The sequence below is a fragment of the Cannabis sativa genome, chromosome 4, assembly GCF_029168945.1.
Source record: "Cannabis sativa cultivar Pink pepper isolate KNU-18-1 chromosome 4, ASM2916894v1, whole genome shotgun sequence".
Lineage (NCBI taxonomy): Eukaryota > Viridiplantae > Streptophyta > Magnoliopsida > Rosales > Cannabaceae > Cannabis > Cannabis sativa.
Genome location: NC_083604.1, coordinates 6,123,256 through 6,135,977, shown reverse-complemented (window position 1 = coordinate 6,135,977; position 12,722 = coordinate 6,123,256). Strand labels below are relative to the sequence as shown.

Below are 12,722 nucleotides of genomic sequence, written 5' to 3'. Positions count from 1 at the left end.
TTTCACTGTGCTGACAACACTATAATCTTTAACAAATTCATATGTTCTGGACTTAAATAGAATTTATACATTATATATATAATCATGAAATAAATCATGTGAACCATGCAACATAAAATGTTATTTCTGATATTTATTAATAAGTAAATCTGATTATATTGAAATGAGTTTTATTTAGAGCATAAACCCAACACCTGGGACCCAAATCTGGGATCTTGGGACCAGGATTTAGACCCGGGACCCGGACCCAGACTCGAATCCCGACTTAAGATTGAGTCTGTTTTTAGTTGAATTTTGAGATTGACATTCAATAAGTGATTCAATTCAATTAGAATTTAGCTTTTAACATTCAAATCCAATTCAATTCGATTGTAATTGAATATCAAATTTTTTATAATTACATTGAATTTAATAAGTTTGGTAATTGGAAGTTGTCTATCTTTACGAGTACACATTCCAAAATATAAAAATTAATTAATAAAAAAGTAAAGAGCAATTCAATTAATGAAAAATGGCGGGCATTGTGATTTGGGAAGATAAATAAAATAAAGGATAGTTTGGTATATTATTATTTAAGCAAATTAAAGAAGGTCCCCTCTTCTCTTGTATTCCCAGGTGGGGGTGGTCACTAGTACTCAATACTCATCTCCCTCTCTCTCTCTCTCCCAAGTCGCTTTCTCCTTTTCTCTCTCTTTTTTTTTCACTGCAGAGTGTTCAATTCAGTTTTAACCAGAAAAGTCAGCATTGAGTGAAACTCAGTAATACAACAATAACACAAATTAAGAAAAAGAATTTTTAAGAAAATCCCAAATCCTAAATTCCAAATGCATGTATTGTATATTATTATTGTGATGCATAATAATACTCAGACGAATCCTCCTTTGTTTATCTCCTTATTCTTTTATTCTTCTTCTTTTTTTGTCTATTAAATCTCTTTTTTACAATCTCTCTCTCTCTGTATCTTCAATACTTTAATCCCTCTTTTCTCATCAACTTCTACCCATTCTTCCAAATTTTGTAACTTTTTGATTTCATCAAGCTATTCAGCTAGTTCCATGGAATACCCACAAAAAATCTCATCGTTTTGAGTTAACTCAGTTCACTAATAAAGTCTTCGATTTCAGAGCACCCATTTGGTGTTTTTAAGGGGCTTCACTCTAGTTTTTGCTGGAACCATGAATCTGGGTTTAGCTCCATTTGGGATTCTAACATGCATTCTTCTGCTTCTATTGCTCCAAGCTCGACCTTTGTTTTCGTACCCCACACCAATGAACTGTACGGACACAACTAGGCTATGTACCTCTTTCTTGGCCTTTAAACCGATGGAGAATCAAACCCTTTCCGTGATCCAGAGCATGTTCGACGTTTTGCCCGGCGACGTGACTGTTGAAGGAGCCGGCGGCCGGGGATATGTGTTCATTAAAAAGAACTGTTCTTGCGCTTCTACTATCAAGAAGTATGTGACTAATACCACTTTTACAGTCAAATCCAGTAATGGGTTGGTGCACGACATGGTTATGGAGGCCTACAATGGTTTGGCTATAGTGCCCAATACGACTAGGCCGGCCAAGTACGGTGCTGTTGTTTCGTTGACTCTGTTCTGTGGGTGTTCGAGTGGGCTGTGGAACTATCTGATGAGCTATGTCATGGAAAGTGGAGATACCATTGAATCCTTGGCTAGTCGATTCGGTGTTAGTATGGATAATATTGAGAAAGTTAATGGGATTGTTAATCCTAATAATGTCACTGCTGGTTCTCTTTTTTACATTCCTCTGGATTCAGGTCAGTTTTTTTTTTACTTCTTCTTTGTTAGTACTTTTAAATTTGAATGACAAGATTTAGTTTTGATGGGAGTTGTGGATTTCGAGTTTTGTTTATTATTTTTTTTTTACTTTTGAATTGGCATGAATGTAGTTGTTAATTTATATTTGGGATCTGATGCATTTTATATATTGGTTGATCGGTGTCAATTCCATTAAGATTTCGTTTGAAACAAATTTATAATGATAGCATTAGATGGTAATCTCATTACACTTTTATCTAATTGGCAACAAGTTTATTTTAGGTGTGCACTTGAGAACAAATGTGCTTTAAATTGTTTTCACTTTAGCAATGTTTGTAAGTTCAGTTGAGGTCATCTTCATAGGTTTAAGTTATTCCTTTGTTCTTGTTGTAAACAATAATTCTTAAGATTGCAGAAAGAAAGGACTATGAATAGGTAGCGACCATAATGGTTCTATGGAAAGAAACTGTGAATCTTCATCCCCCTATTTAAGGCTTCTTCGTCTACGAATTAAATCATTAATTACTCATAAATCACTCTCTATGATAAGCAAACTCGAACCCTTTGCATTTAGGCTTTGGTCTTTAGTACCAACTACGATGCGCATGTTAAGCTGTGAGAAGTTCGTTTTATCAGTTGATTAAAAAGTGCTCAAATGAATGAGCGCATGATTGATCATTATGTTGTTATGAGTAGTATTATCATGCAGTGTAATGTTATGTGTTTCATATCATGAAACATGCAAAAGGTTTGTTTGCCCTGTCATTCTGGATGAGACTTATAATAGTGATGAAATTCTTTGTTTTGGCAGCGGATTTCTGACTGTATTTTTCTTATAAATTATAGTTCCTGGTGATGCTTACCCAATAAACGTTGATCCCCCCGTTGCACCTGTGCCAGCACCATTGAGTGACATTTTCTCAGGTATGGTTTTACATATCTTATCTTAATCAATGAGATCTAAAATTATTGCTGGGGGCTGGTGAGAGTTGCTAAATATTTGTTTTTCGTAAATAATAAAACCATTTAAAAAAATGATAGCTAGTTAGTATCCTATTTTCTAGCTTCCTTGGAATTTAATGCTCTAAAAGTTGTAAGAAAAGATCATTATCGCACTGCAACCTTTATGCAAGATGTCATGTGATCCCTGTGAAGAAAAGATGGGGAGAGTTGCAAGATATTTTTATAGTTATTTTTGTACTGTTTTTCTTAGACTTTTGACCCTCAAAAGACTTCTTAGTGCAATGCTAAACTAATACCTTTTAGTCTTGTGGTTTTTGTACACGTTTGGTTGGGGGTAATGAATTGATTTTCATTCCATTCCTTTGTTTGGTTGCATTTTAAAGTATTGGAATGCCATTTTAATGTAGTGACTTGTTAGAATAGCAATAAATTCTTTTATCATATTAAATTGTATTCCATCCTATTTCTATTCCCTTTCCCATTCCGGTTCTTATTCCCTTTCCTATTCCTCTATTTCATTTCTCCCAATCAAACACACCCTTAGTTTTTTCTATAAAATCACATTAAATAGGCAGTGATGACTGCTATATATGTATAATAAAGGGAGAGTGATAATGAACTAAAATTACCGCATTTTGCAAAGTCCATTGTTTTCTCGCTGTAATTATTTTTTCAGATGTATTTTTTGTAATGCCTCTTGGTTTCTCATTGGTTCAAATGAAAAATAGTCATAATACTACTTGTAGCTGACAGTTGACAGTGAGCTATTGTAACTTAGTTATCGTTTTTCCCCAGAAAATCAAGTAATTCATAAAGCTCATGCACCGTATATATGGATTGTCGGGAGTTTGGGGCTTGTTCTTGCTCTCATTGTGATAGGTATAGTGATCTATGTTTCCCTGAGGCCATCAATCTGCTGTACCGAAGCGCGAAGAGGCCAGTCAAAGGATTCGGAAGGCAAGAGTTCTTATAGGTTCCATATTCTTCGGAAGCCAAGTTTCTGTTGTGGTTCAGGAAGATACATCAGTGGCAAATCTGGAGAATACAAACAACCTAATGGAGAGCCTAAAAGCCACCCAATAACAATTCCCAAAGGTTTACTATCCTAACTATCTTCTTTTTCTGAAGTATTTGATGAAAGGATCCTGTCCTATAGCTTTAAAGATATCTGATTGGTTTTCTTTACTCATTGAAGCTCTTGGGACTAATGTATTTGAAGTAGAGAAGCCTGTGGTTTTCACGTACGAGGAAATACATTCCTCAACTGACGGGTTCTCTGATTCAAATCTTCTAGGGAATGGCACATATGGATCTGTTTACTACAGCCTCCTTCGTGACCAGGTCTGCATCTGTCTGTTTTCCTATGTTTTTACAAGATGCATTTGAATAAATGTGTATATGCTTATGTATAATGTTACAGGAAGTTGCTATTAAAAGAATGACAGCTACAAAAACTAAAGAATTTTTGGCAGAAATGAAAGTTTTATGCAAGGTTCATCATACAAATCTGGTATATACTCACCCTAGTCTGATTTTTTTTCTTTCTTCTTGGTTTTAGAATGCTTGTAATATTTCAAATTCTTTACTTCTATCTGGCTCTTTTTATCCAGGTAGAATTGATTGGGTACGCAGCGACTAACGACGAGCTCTTTCTCATATATGAGTATGCACAAAAAGGTTCACTTAGAAATCATTTACATGATCTTCAAAGCAATGGTAAGATTCAATTCAGTGTTTTTGTGGGCACTAGAAATAATTAGTTGTTAGAATCATCTACTTACATGGGTAGCGAGTAGGGCTCGTATTGCATAACTTTTTCCTTTTACTTCTAAAAAGTTGAAGAAGAGAAGTAAATGATTAGATAGTTTATTTTCAGGAGAACAGAGATTTCCAAATCTTGTGAATGGATAAGATAAAATAAGATGCTTTGAAATTTAATTAAAATTTTAAACAACCGCACTTGTTTATCGAAAGTTTCTGAAGAAGTTGGTTGAGAATTTTACTTATTTAGAAAGATCTTAATAAAAATGATAATATAATAATTATAAAAAATTCACGCCAACTCTCTATCTCAGCTTGCTGAATGTTTGCATTTCCTGTCAAAATTACTTGTCATTTTGATTCATGAAAATTCAAACTTCTCTATGTATTTGATTGAGCCAACAATAGTTTATTGTATCAACCCCTTGAACGATTAATTACAGGTCATACATCTCTGTCCTGGATTATGAGAGTTCAGATTGCACTTGATGCTGCTAGAGGTCTTGAGTACATACATGAACACACAAAAACACATTATGTTCACCGGGATATCAAAACAAGCAACATTTTGCTTGATGGCACCTTTAGAGCAAAGGTTCTAACTTTCTGGAACTCATTGATAGCGTTTTTAGGATATAGAAGTTGTGTGGATCGCGCTGAACATTTCTTCTCTCTGTATTTAGATTTCAGATTTTGGGTTGGCAAAACTTGTAGGGATAACAAATGAAGGGGAAGCCACAACAACAAAAGTTGTTGGTACATTTGGTTATCTAGCTCCAGAGTAAGTTAATTTGCTCATAGTTCTCGCGATTTTTGTAATTAACAAGTTCTTCAAAAGTAGTTCAAATTGCTTAATTTATCATTTTACGTGCAGATATTTAAGTGATGGTCGTGCTACGGCTAAAAGTGATGTTTATGCTTTTGGAGTTGTTCTTTTTGAGATTATATCTGGAAAAGAGGCCACTATTCGAACAGAAGGCATGAGCAATAAAAATCCTGAAAGGCGTTCTCTGGTATCCATTGTAAGTACTGCGAACATTTTCGACTATCTTCCTGAAATTAAGTATTTATTTTCATTACCACCCTCAATTTTATTTAGTAAATCTTTCTAATATTTGTTGAAATTTCAGATGTTAGGAGCTCTAAAGAATGCACCCGACTCGGTGAGTATGGCAAACATGAAAGACTACATTGATCCTAACATGATGGATTTGTATCCGCATGATTGTTTATTCAAGGTATTTCTTTTTTTTTTTCACTTTAATTATCTCATTCTACAGGGTAATCATTATGATTTGAAACTTTTCATTATTGAGGCATGAAAATGAACAGAAAAAGGGAATCATGAAGTGCTCTAGCATAAACATAATAATGATATCTATGTATCAAATACAAAAAAGGCCTTCCCTTTATTTATTATGTGACACATTGAAAAGTGGACCACAAAACCTTTACAGATAAACTGAACTTTTAATCTACTATTTGCTGAGTTGAGTTAAAAAGAAATTTTTTTCGTACAATCTCTGAACTTTCGAACATTTGTACACGGATAATTTCCTTTCTGGGATTCTTTTTTTCTGCGCTGATTGTTGTGTTTCGTTTTGTAGATGGCAATGCTGGCAAAACAGTGTGTTGACGACGATCCAATGTACAGGCCGGACATGAAACAAGTGGTGATTTCTCTGTCGCAGATACTCCTCTCGTCTGTGGAGTGGGAAGCAACTCTTGCCGGGACAAGCCAAGTATTTAGTGGTCTTGTCCAAGGAAGATAGTGTGCTTTCAAACACTTTCTTTTCAAACCAGTTGCTTTTCTTCACAGGTTCTTCCCCCCCTTTTTGACCACATTTTGTAATTTTTTCTGTTTTAATCTGTTCTATCTTATCTGCATGAGTATGTGTGTGTATAGTTGTTGCACAGGTATAGTAGTAAGGTGATTGTAAACGTGTAATATGTAATAGATTTTCGATTCTTTCATGGTTATTTTAGAATTTATTATAGTATTTTTTGATGTCTGTCTCATGGTGCCGAGTAAGTAAGTAAAGTTTATTTATTTACCACCAAATAAATACATTCATACCATATGGAAAGATTTTTATAACAAAGTTATAATTGTACCAACTTACTTTAAGCAGTGTAATAATAACAATTAACATGTTAACTGCTGTACTTGGTAAGTGAGGTTAGCACACGGCACCGCAGAGGTGATGTAAAAGATCTTCGAGGGTCTATCTAGTACATCATATAATTATTATATTGAATTTTATTAAAAAGTTCTATAATGCAATCCCTTTAAATGGATGCATTAATACACTCCTATTTATTTTAACATTTGAAATAATTTTTCAGTTAGTTTTTTTTTCTTATGATTATGTACGTTATAATTATTTAAGATATCTTACGAAATTTTAAGAAATTTAGAAAAATTTAACACTCCAAAAATAGGAATGAAATAGTGTGTTACACGCGTGACTATTTTATTTTATACGCATATGAAATAGATTGTTTGAACACTACTTTTTATATTGTATTTTAAATTTTTCAAAATTTTGTAAAATATCTTAAATAACTATAACGTAAACGAATATAAAAAAAAATTAGATTAATTTTTTTTTTTTTTTTGGATGCCGAAATAAGTAAGGGTGCATCAATAATCTTTTATGAAGGTGCATTCTAGAATACTCAATTTTGTGTCATATTTTTATATAGTGTTATGTTTAGTATTCACTTGTATGTTTATATAAATATTTTGATATATAAAAGAGAGGAATGTGATGGTTATGTAAAAGTTTAAATTAGTTTTATTTATTCTAGTCTTTTTATTATTTTTTTTTTTACATTTTTTAATCACATTAAATTAAGGGTAAATACCATTTTGGACCTTCTGTTTTACAAAAGTTACCAATTGGACCCTGTATTTTGTTAAATGACAAAATGAATCCTGTATTTTCTAAAATAGTACAAATAGGACCCTGAATTGATTTTTTGTCAAAATAAAGTTTAATTATAATCCGATCTAAAAGTGTTATATGATAAAACTGTTTACATTTTTTGTATCTGTTCGTATTAAGCATTGTCTTCAAGTTGATTGTATTAAAAAAAAAAAGTTATCAAAAATTAAGCTCAGGGTCCTATTTTTACTATTTTAGAAAATACAGGGTTCATTTTGTCATTTAACAAAACACAGGGTCTAATCTGTAACTTTTGCAAAACACATAGTCCAAAATAGTATTTACCCTTAAATTAATCATCTATAAAGGAAAAAAAATAACATGTTGAGAGTCTAAATTAACTTTATTCTACTTTAATCTTTTTCTTTCTTCATATTTTTTAATCACATTAAATATCAATTAATCTAATAATTAATAAAAAAAAAAACTCAACTCGAATACCACATTTTTCTCTTTTTTTTTTCTTTATATTTTTAACCATATTAAATATTAGTTAATCAATAGCTAATTAGAAAGAAAAAAAAACTCAAAATATCATGTTTCTAAAGATATATCACGTTAAAAAAATGAAAAATGATAATCTAAAAATCACTTTTAAACAACATACCACATTGAAAAAAATAATTTCTAAAGTTTTACTTCAAAAGATCTTACAACAATGAAGCTAAGTTTGGGTTTAACTTTAAATAAGACTTCTATGGGAGATTTATGAGATAGTGTTGGAGTGGAAAGATGGTTTATTAGAAAGGCTAAAGTGCTAAAGGCTTCCCACCAATAATGAAGTGGCATACAGGCTTGTAGTAATAATGTGAGGCCCATTTCTACAATGTGACAGTGTTTTCTTTTAAATTTTCTGTTTTGTGGATGTGTATGTGAGCAAAGATGGTTGAAGTGAATTCCCAAAGAATTTAAAAATGGCACTAAGCTTCTATACTCACCGCTCCAATTGGAGTGAAGAATTTTGATTTTATGATCAAGTTTTCTTTTAGCAAATTTTTGAAAATTAATAAAGGTTTCTTTAACATCAGAGTTGATTGTTAAAAGATAATTTCATGTGAAAATACTGAACTCATCAACAAAATGGACATAGTATCTATATCCATCTTTTGATAATAATTGTGAGGGACCCCAAATATCTGAGTGGATGATGGTTTGTTGATTGTTTTTGTTGATAAGTAATAGTGTTTATGTTTGGATTTTCTAATATGGCAAGCATCACAAAATTGTGGTTGAACTTTGAAACAAACTTTCTCATCAATTAACATATTTTTCATCACACTTAAGCTTGGATGACCAAGCCTCATATGCCAAAGAGTGGGACTACTATTACTAACTGACTGAACGAACAAAGATTGAGCAGTAACATGCTCATTTGATTGACTCTTATAACTAGATAGTGAGGTTAGACTCTTCTTGGAATTCAAACAAACTGAAAAACACTGAGATTGATTTGAGATTTGGCTGGAACATGACTTACAAAGTTTTAGTTGATAGAGGCCATTCCTAAGCATTTCTCGAGATAGTTCCTTCCTCGTAGCCAGATCCTTTATCACACAATAGTCTGAATAAAAGTGAACATAGATAGAGTTATCTTTAGTTAGTTGTGATTGTTAGGGTTCATGCCCTAAAAAGCTTGTAAAGGCATTTTCGATTATTTAAATAAAGAGTTTAACATTTGATATATGTATGAGTGTTAAGTTATTAATATTATTATTGAATAATTTATATTAAATATCAAAAAATTCCTTATTCATATATGAGGTTGTGGCTTGTAGCTGTACAGAGAACTAAGACCACTTAACTATGAATAAAATAGTTAGTAACATATTAAAGTTATAAAATCTTTAATTAATGGCTGCTAGTACAGTTCACTGATGCCTGTTCTTCCGTGCAAGTAATCTCAATTTGGATTACAGATGCAGTGAGACATCAAAGTGAAGGTGTTGTATATAATAGAGATTATATATGACAATGACCGATATGAATGAAGCTATCTTTATGAACATGTTATTTACTATAAAAACCTAATTCATATCATAACGATGATCAATAGTAGATCGGCCTAAATCCTGAGTTATTATGAACTCCTGTTCATGTTATTACTTTCTTTGATTCACTCGTTAAAGTTTCTCAGAGAAGATAATTCTTACAACTTCTATTTTGAGAATCTAATAATATAGATGGTTGGGAACATGATTTATAATTATAGAATCCTGACTTTCCTAACAGATCGAATACTAGTTCTTTTTATATGATAATTCTGGAACTGGAATATTGTGCACAAATTTAGATGGGATTTAAATTATACTTCCACTAGTGAATTAATAGAGCTAAAGGATAAAGAAGTAATTAGAAGGGTAAAACAGTAATTTGACAAAAACTAATTGTTGACCTCAGATTTGATCAACTGGCAGCAGAGCCTTATTTATGATTGAAATCACCACGTGTAAATGATAAAAAAAAAAGTAACAAAATAGACACAACAATTTATAGAGGTTTGATCCTCTTGATTAGCAGGTAATGACCTACTCCCCTTTTAGTTATATTAATTTTAGAGATAATACCACACAAATTACAGGATGTTACTATGTAATTTCTAGTGTGGCTCTCTATGAATGTCATAATAATGAGAACAATGTAAGACAAATCTCAAATAAGTGACGTGAGAAACATACTTACTTTCTTGTATACCGCTGGTGGCGTGTAGTAGAGAGAGAACTAGGGTTTCGAGATGAGAGCTTAGAACATAGAACTTAGGTTTTTGATCTGGCCTAATGCTCTTTATATAGGTTAGAGCTTACAAAAGATCTAGTTCAAAATAGGCTGATATCCCTTAAAATGAGGAGATATTACCTCTTTTTCACATATTTAAATATACAGAAAATAAACACTTATTTGTTCTTAAAAAATAGGTAGATATTTGGAGTTGAACTCCTACTTTGGTGGGTTGTCGGAGTGGTTTCGCAATTAAGAATGAGTCATGATCTACCTAGTGTGAAGGCTATAGAAACACCAAACGTTTGAGCTTTTTTTTGGCTGTCATTATAGAGGTTGGTCGACCTACCCTTTGTTTAGGGTTAGCCGACACATACTCTTCTTTGGCCAGCCAGGGGTGGTCCGGCAAAGACCCTCCTGGTTGGCTATTTTAGTGTATCTTTGTTCTGCTTAAGCATTCAGACGCTTCATCAATTGATAAATTGTGCATGATGACTTGGTTCAACTATGTTGACAGGCTATACTCCACGTGTCATCTATCTTTCCTATGTGGACATACCACGTCATGTGGGCAAAAATTAGAATAACACTAATTACGAACCAATACATAGAGGGCTAATAACTGGAATTGATTATATCAATGGACATTGCAGTAAAACTCAGTAAATATAATTCTATGAGTTCAATTCAATATTTATAGTGGAGTAATCATGGAATTAATAAACAAGAATTATTTGGTTGATGGGACTCATAAATAATCTAGTTTATTGGAGCTTAGAATTATAGGTCCATGGTCCCCGAATCCCACCTTAAAATACTGTCAAGGGTAGGAATACAAAGTAGTATAAAGATGTTTGGAAAAATCTATTTTGAATTAGCAAAACAGTAATTATTTATTTTTGTAATAAATAAATAATTTTTCAAATTAATTAAATAGGGAAAAGGCAAAAATTGTTAAGAAAAAATTTGTCAAGACAATATTTGTTGAGACAAAAGTTGTGAGGACAAAAGACACCAACCTTATCCTAGAGACAAGGTAGGCTTAGTTTATCTTTTTGGGTTAATTAATTATTTAATTGATTCGATAGGTAAATATCTAATTTGAAAAGTTAGTAAAAAAAGTCTAACATGGATGAAAGTTCAGGGGGCATTATTTAGTACATGTAAAAGTTCGAGGGACATGATTTGGTAGATATCAAAGTCTAGGGAGTATGGTTTAGTACATAAATAATCACTAAAATAGTAAAATTCAATGAAATTAGACAAAAGTCCTTAAATCTAACAATCTCAATAGTTCAGGAGAATTTTTAATGGCTAGAAAAGTTCAGGGGCATAATTTGTGGCAAAAATCCTAATTAGCCTAGATATTATAAGGTTGTTGAGATATTCTCAAGTAGTTGAGAGATTCTCTCATAAATATCAGTAACCGAATTCGGTTATAGATATTTATTTATTAATACAATTAAATAACAACTTAATTAAAGAGATTCAACTACTATAAATAGAAGGTTGATTTGAAAAATTAGAAGATTTTTTTCTCAACTTAAATTTTTGAAATTTAGAGAGAAAAAAGAAATTAATTTTTCTCTTAATAATGAGAAGAAGGAAAAAACCCAAGGGCATGAGGTTGACAAGGAGAAAAATGCTGTTAAGGAGAGTTTGATTGAGAAGAAAGTGATTCATCCTCCATATCAACCACCATTACCATACGCTCAACGATTGCAAAAGAAAAAGATTGATGAAAAGTTTGCAAACATTTTTAGAGATCTTCAAGAAAATTCACATAAACATCCCATTTGCTTATGTTTATTAAGAATTGCTAAATTATGTGAAGTTTATGGAAGAAGTGATGACAAAAAAAATATTAAGACTCTAAGATTTTGAAAGTGTTAAATTAACGAAGAATGTAGTGCCACCCTTCAAAAAGAAATTTCCTTCGAAAGTGAAAGAAAATGGAAGCTTCACCATTCCTTGTACTATTTAATTCGATAAAGCTCTTTGTGACCTTGGAGCAAGTATCAAACTTATACCATTCTCATTGTTCAAGAAATTGGGAATAGGAGAAGTAAATCAACAACCATTACTCTTTAGTTAGTGAACCGCTCCATTACCTATTCTAGAGGAATAATTGAAGAGGTATTGGTATAGGTAGATAAATTCATATTTACAACAAGTTGGAAGAGGACCAAGAAATTCTAATTATTCTTGGGCGTCTTTTTTTAGCAATTGATGGCGCACTTATAGATGTTTGAGGTGATCATTTGACTTTACAAGCTAATGATGAAGAAATAAAATTTGATATCTATAAGTCCTTAACTTAATCAGATTGTTAAGAATAATACTTAATAACTGTAATAACAGTTTTTCTGTTTTTCAGTTATGTTTGTTGGGGTTCAAGGGTAGTCTTGTCCTTTTCCTTTTATTAGTTTGTCTCCTGTATATAAAGTCTGTAATCACTTTGCTTTGATTAATGAGAATCAGTTTATTTCATTTCTTGCTTTGTTTCGTTTCTTTACATGGTATCTGAGCAGGCTCTGATTCTCATTCTTCAT

At 32.0% G+C, this 12,722-nt stretch overlaps 1 protein-coding gene across 1 annotated transcript; it reads left to right on the top strand.

Moving 5' to 3' along the window:
• Positions 1 to 544: 544 nt before the first annotated feature.
• On the top strand, positions 545 to 6,519 carry LOC115713978 (lysM domain receptor-like kinase 3). Its single transcript, XM_030642475.2, has 11 exons — positions 545 to 1,782; positions 2,630 to 2,707; positions 3,542 to 3,841; positions 3,942 to 4,087; positions 4,167 to 4,256; positions 4,357 to 4,462; positions 4,951 to 5,102; positions 5,191 to 5,288; positions 5,382 to 5,529; positions 5,638 to 5,745; positions 6,115 to 6,519. Exons 1-11 carry the CDS (start codon positions 1,176 to 1,178, stop codon positions 6,277 to 6,279), a joined length of 1,998 nt encoding a protein of 665 aa, XP_030498335.2. The 5' UTR covers positions 545 to 1,175; the 3' UTR covers positions 6,280 to 6,519.
• Positions 6,520 to 12,722: the final 6,203 nt, after the last annotated feature.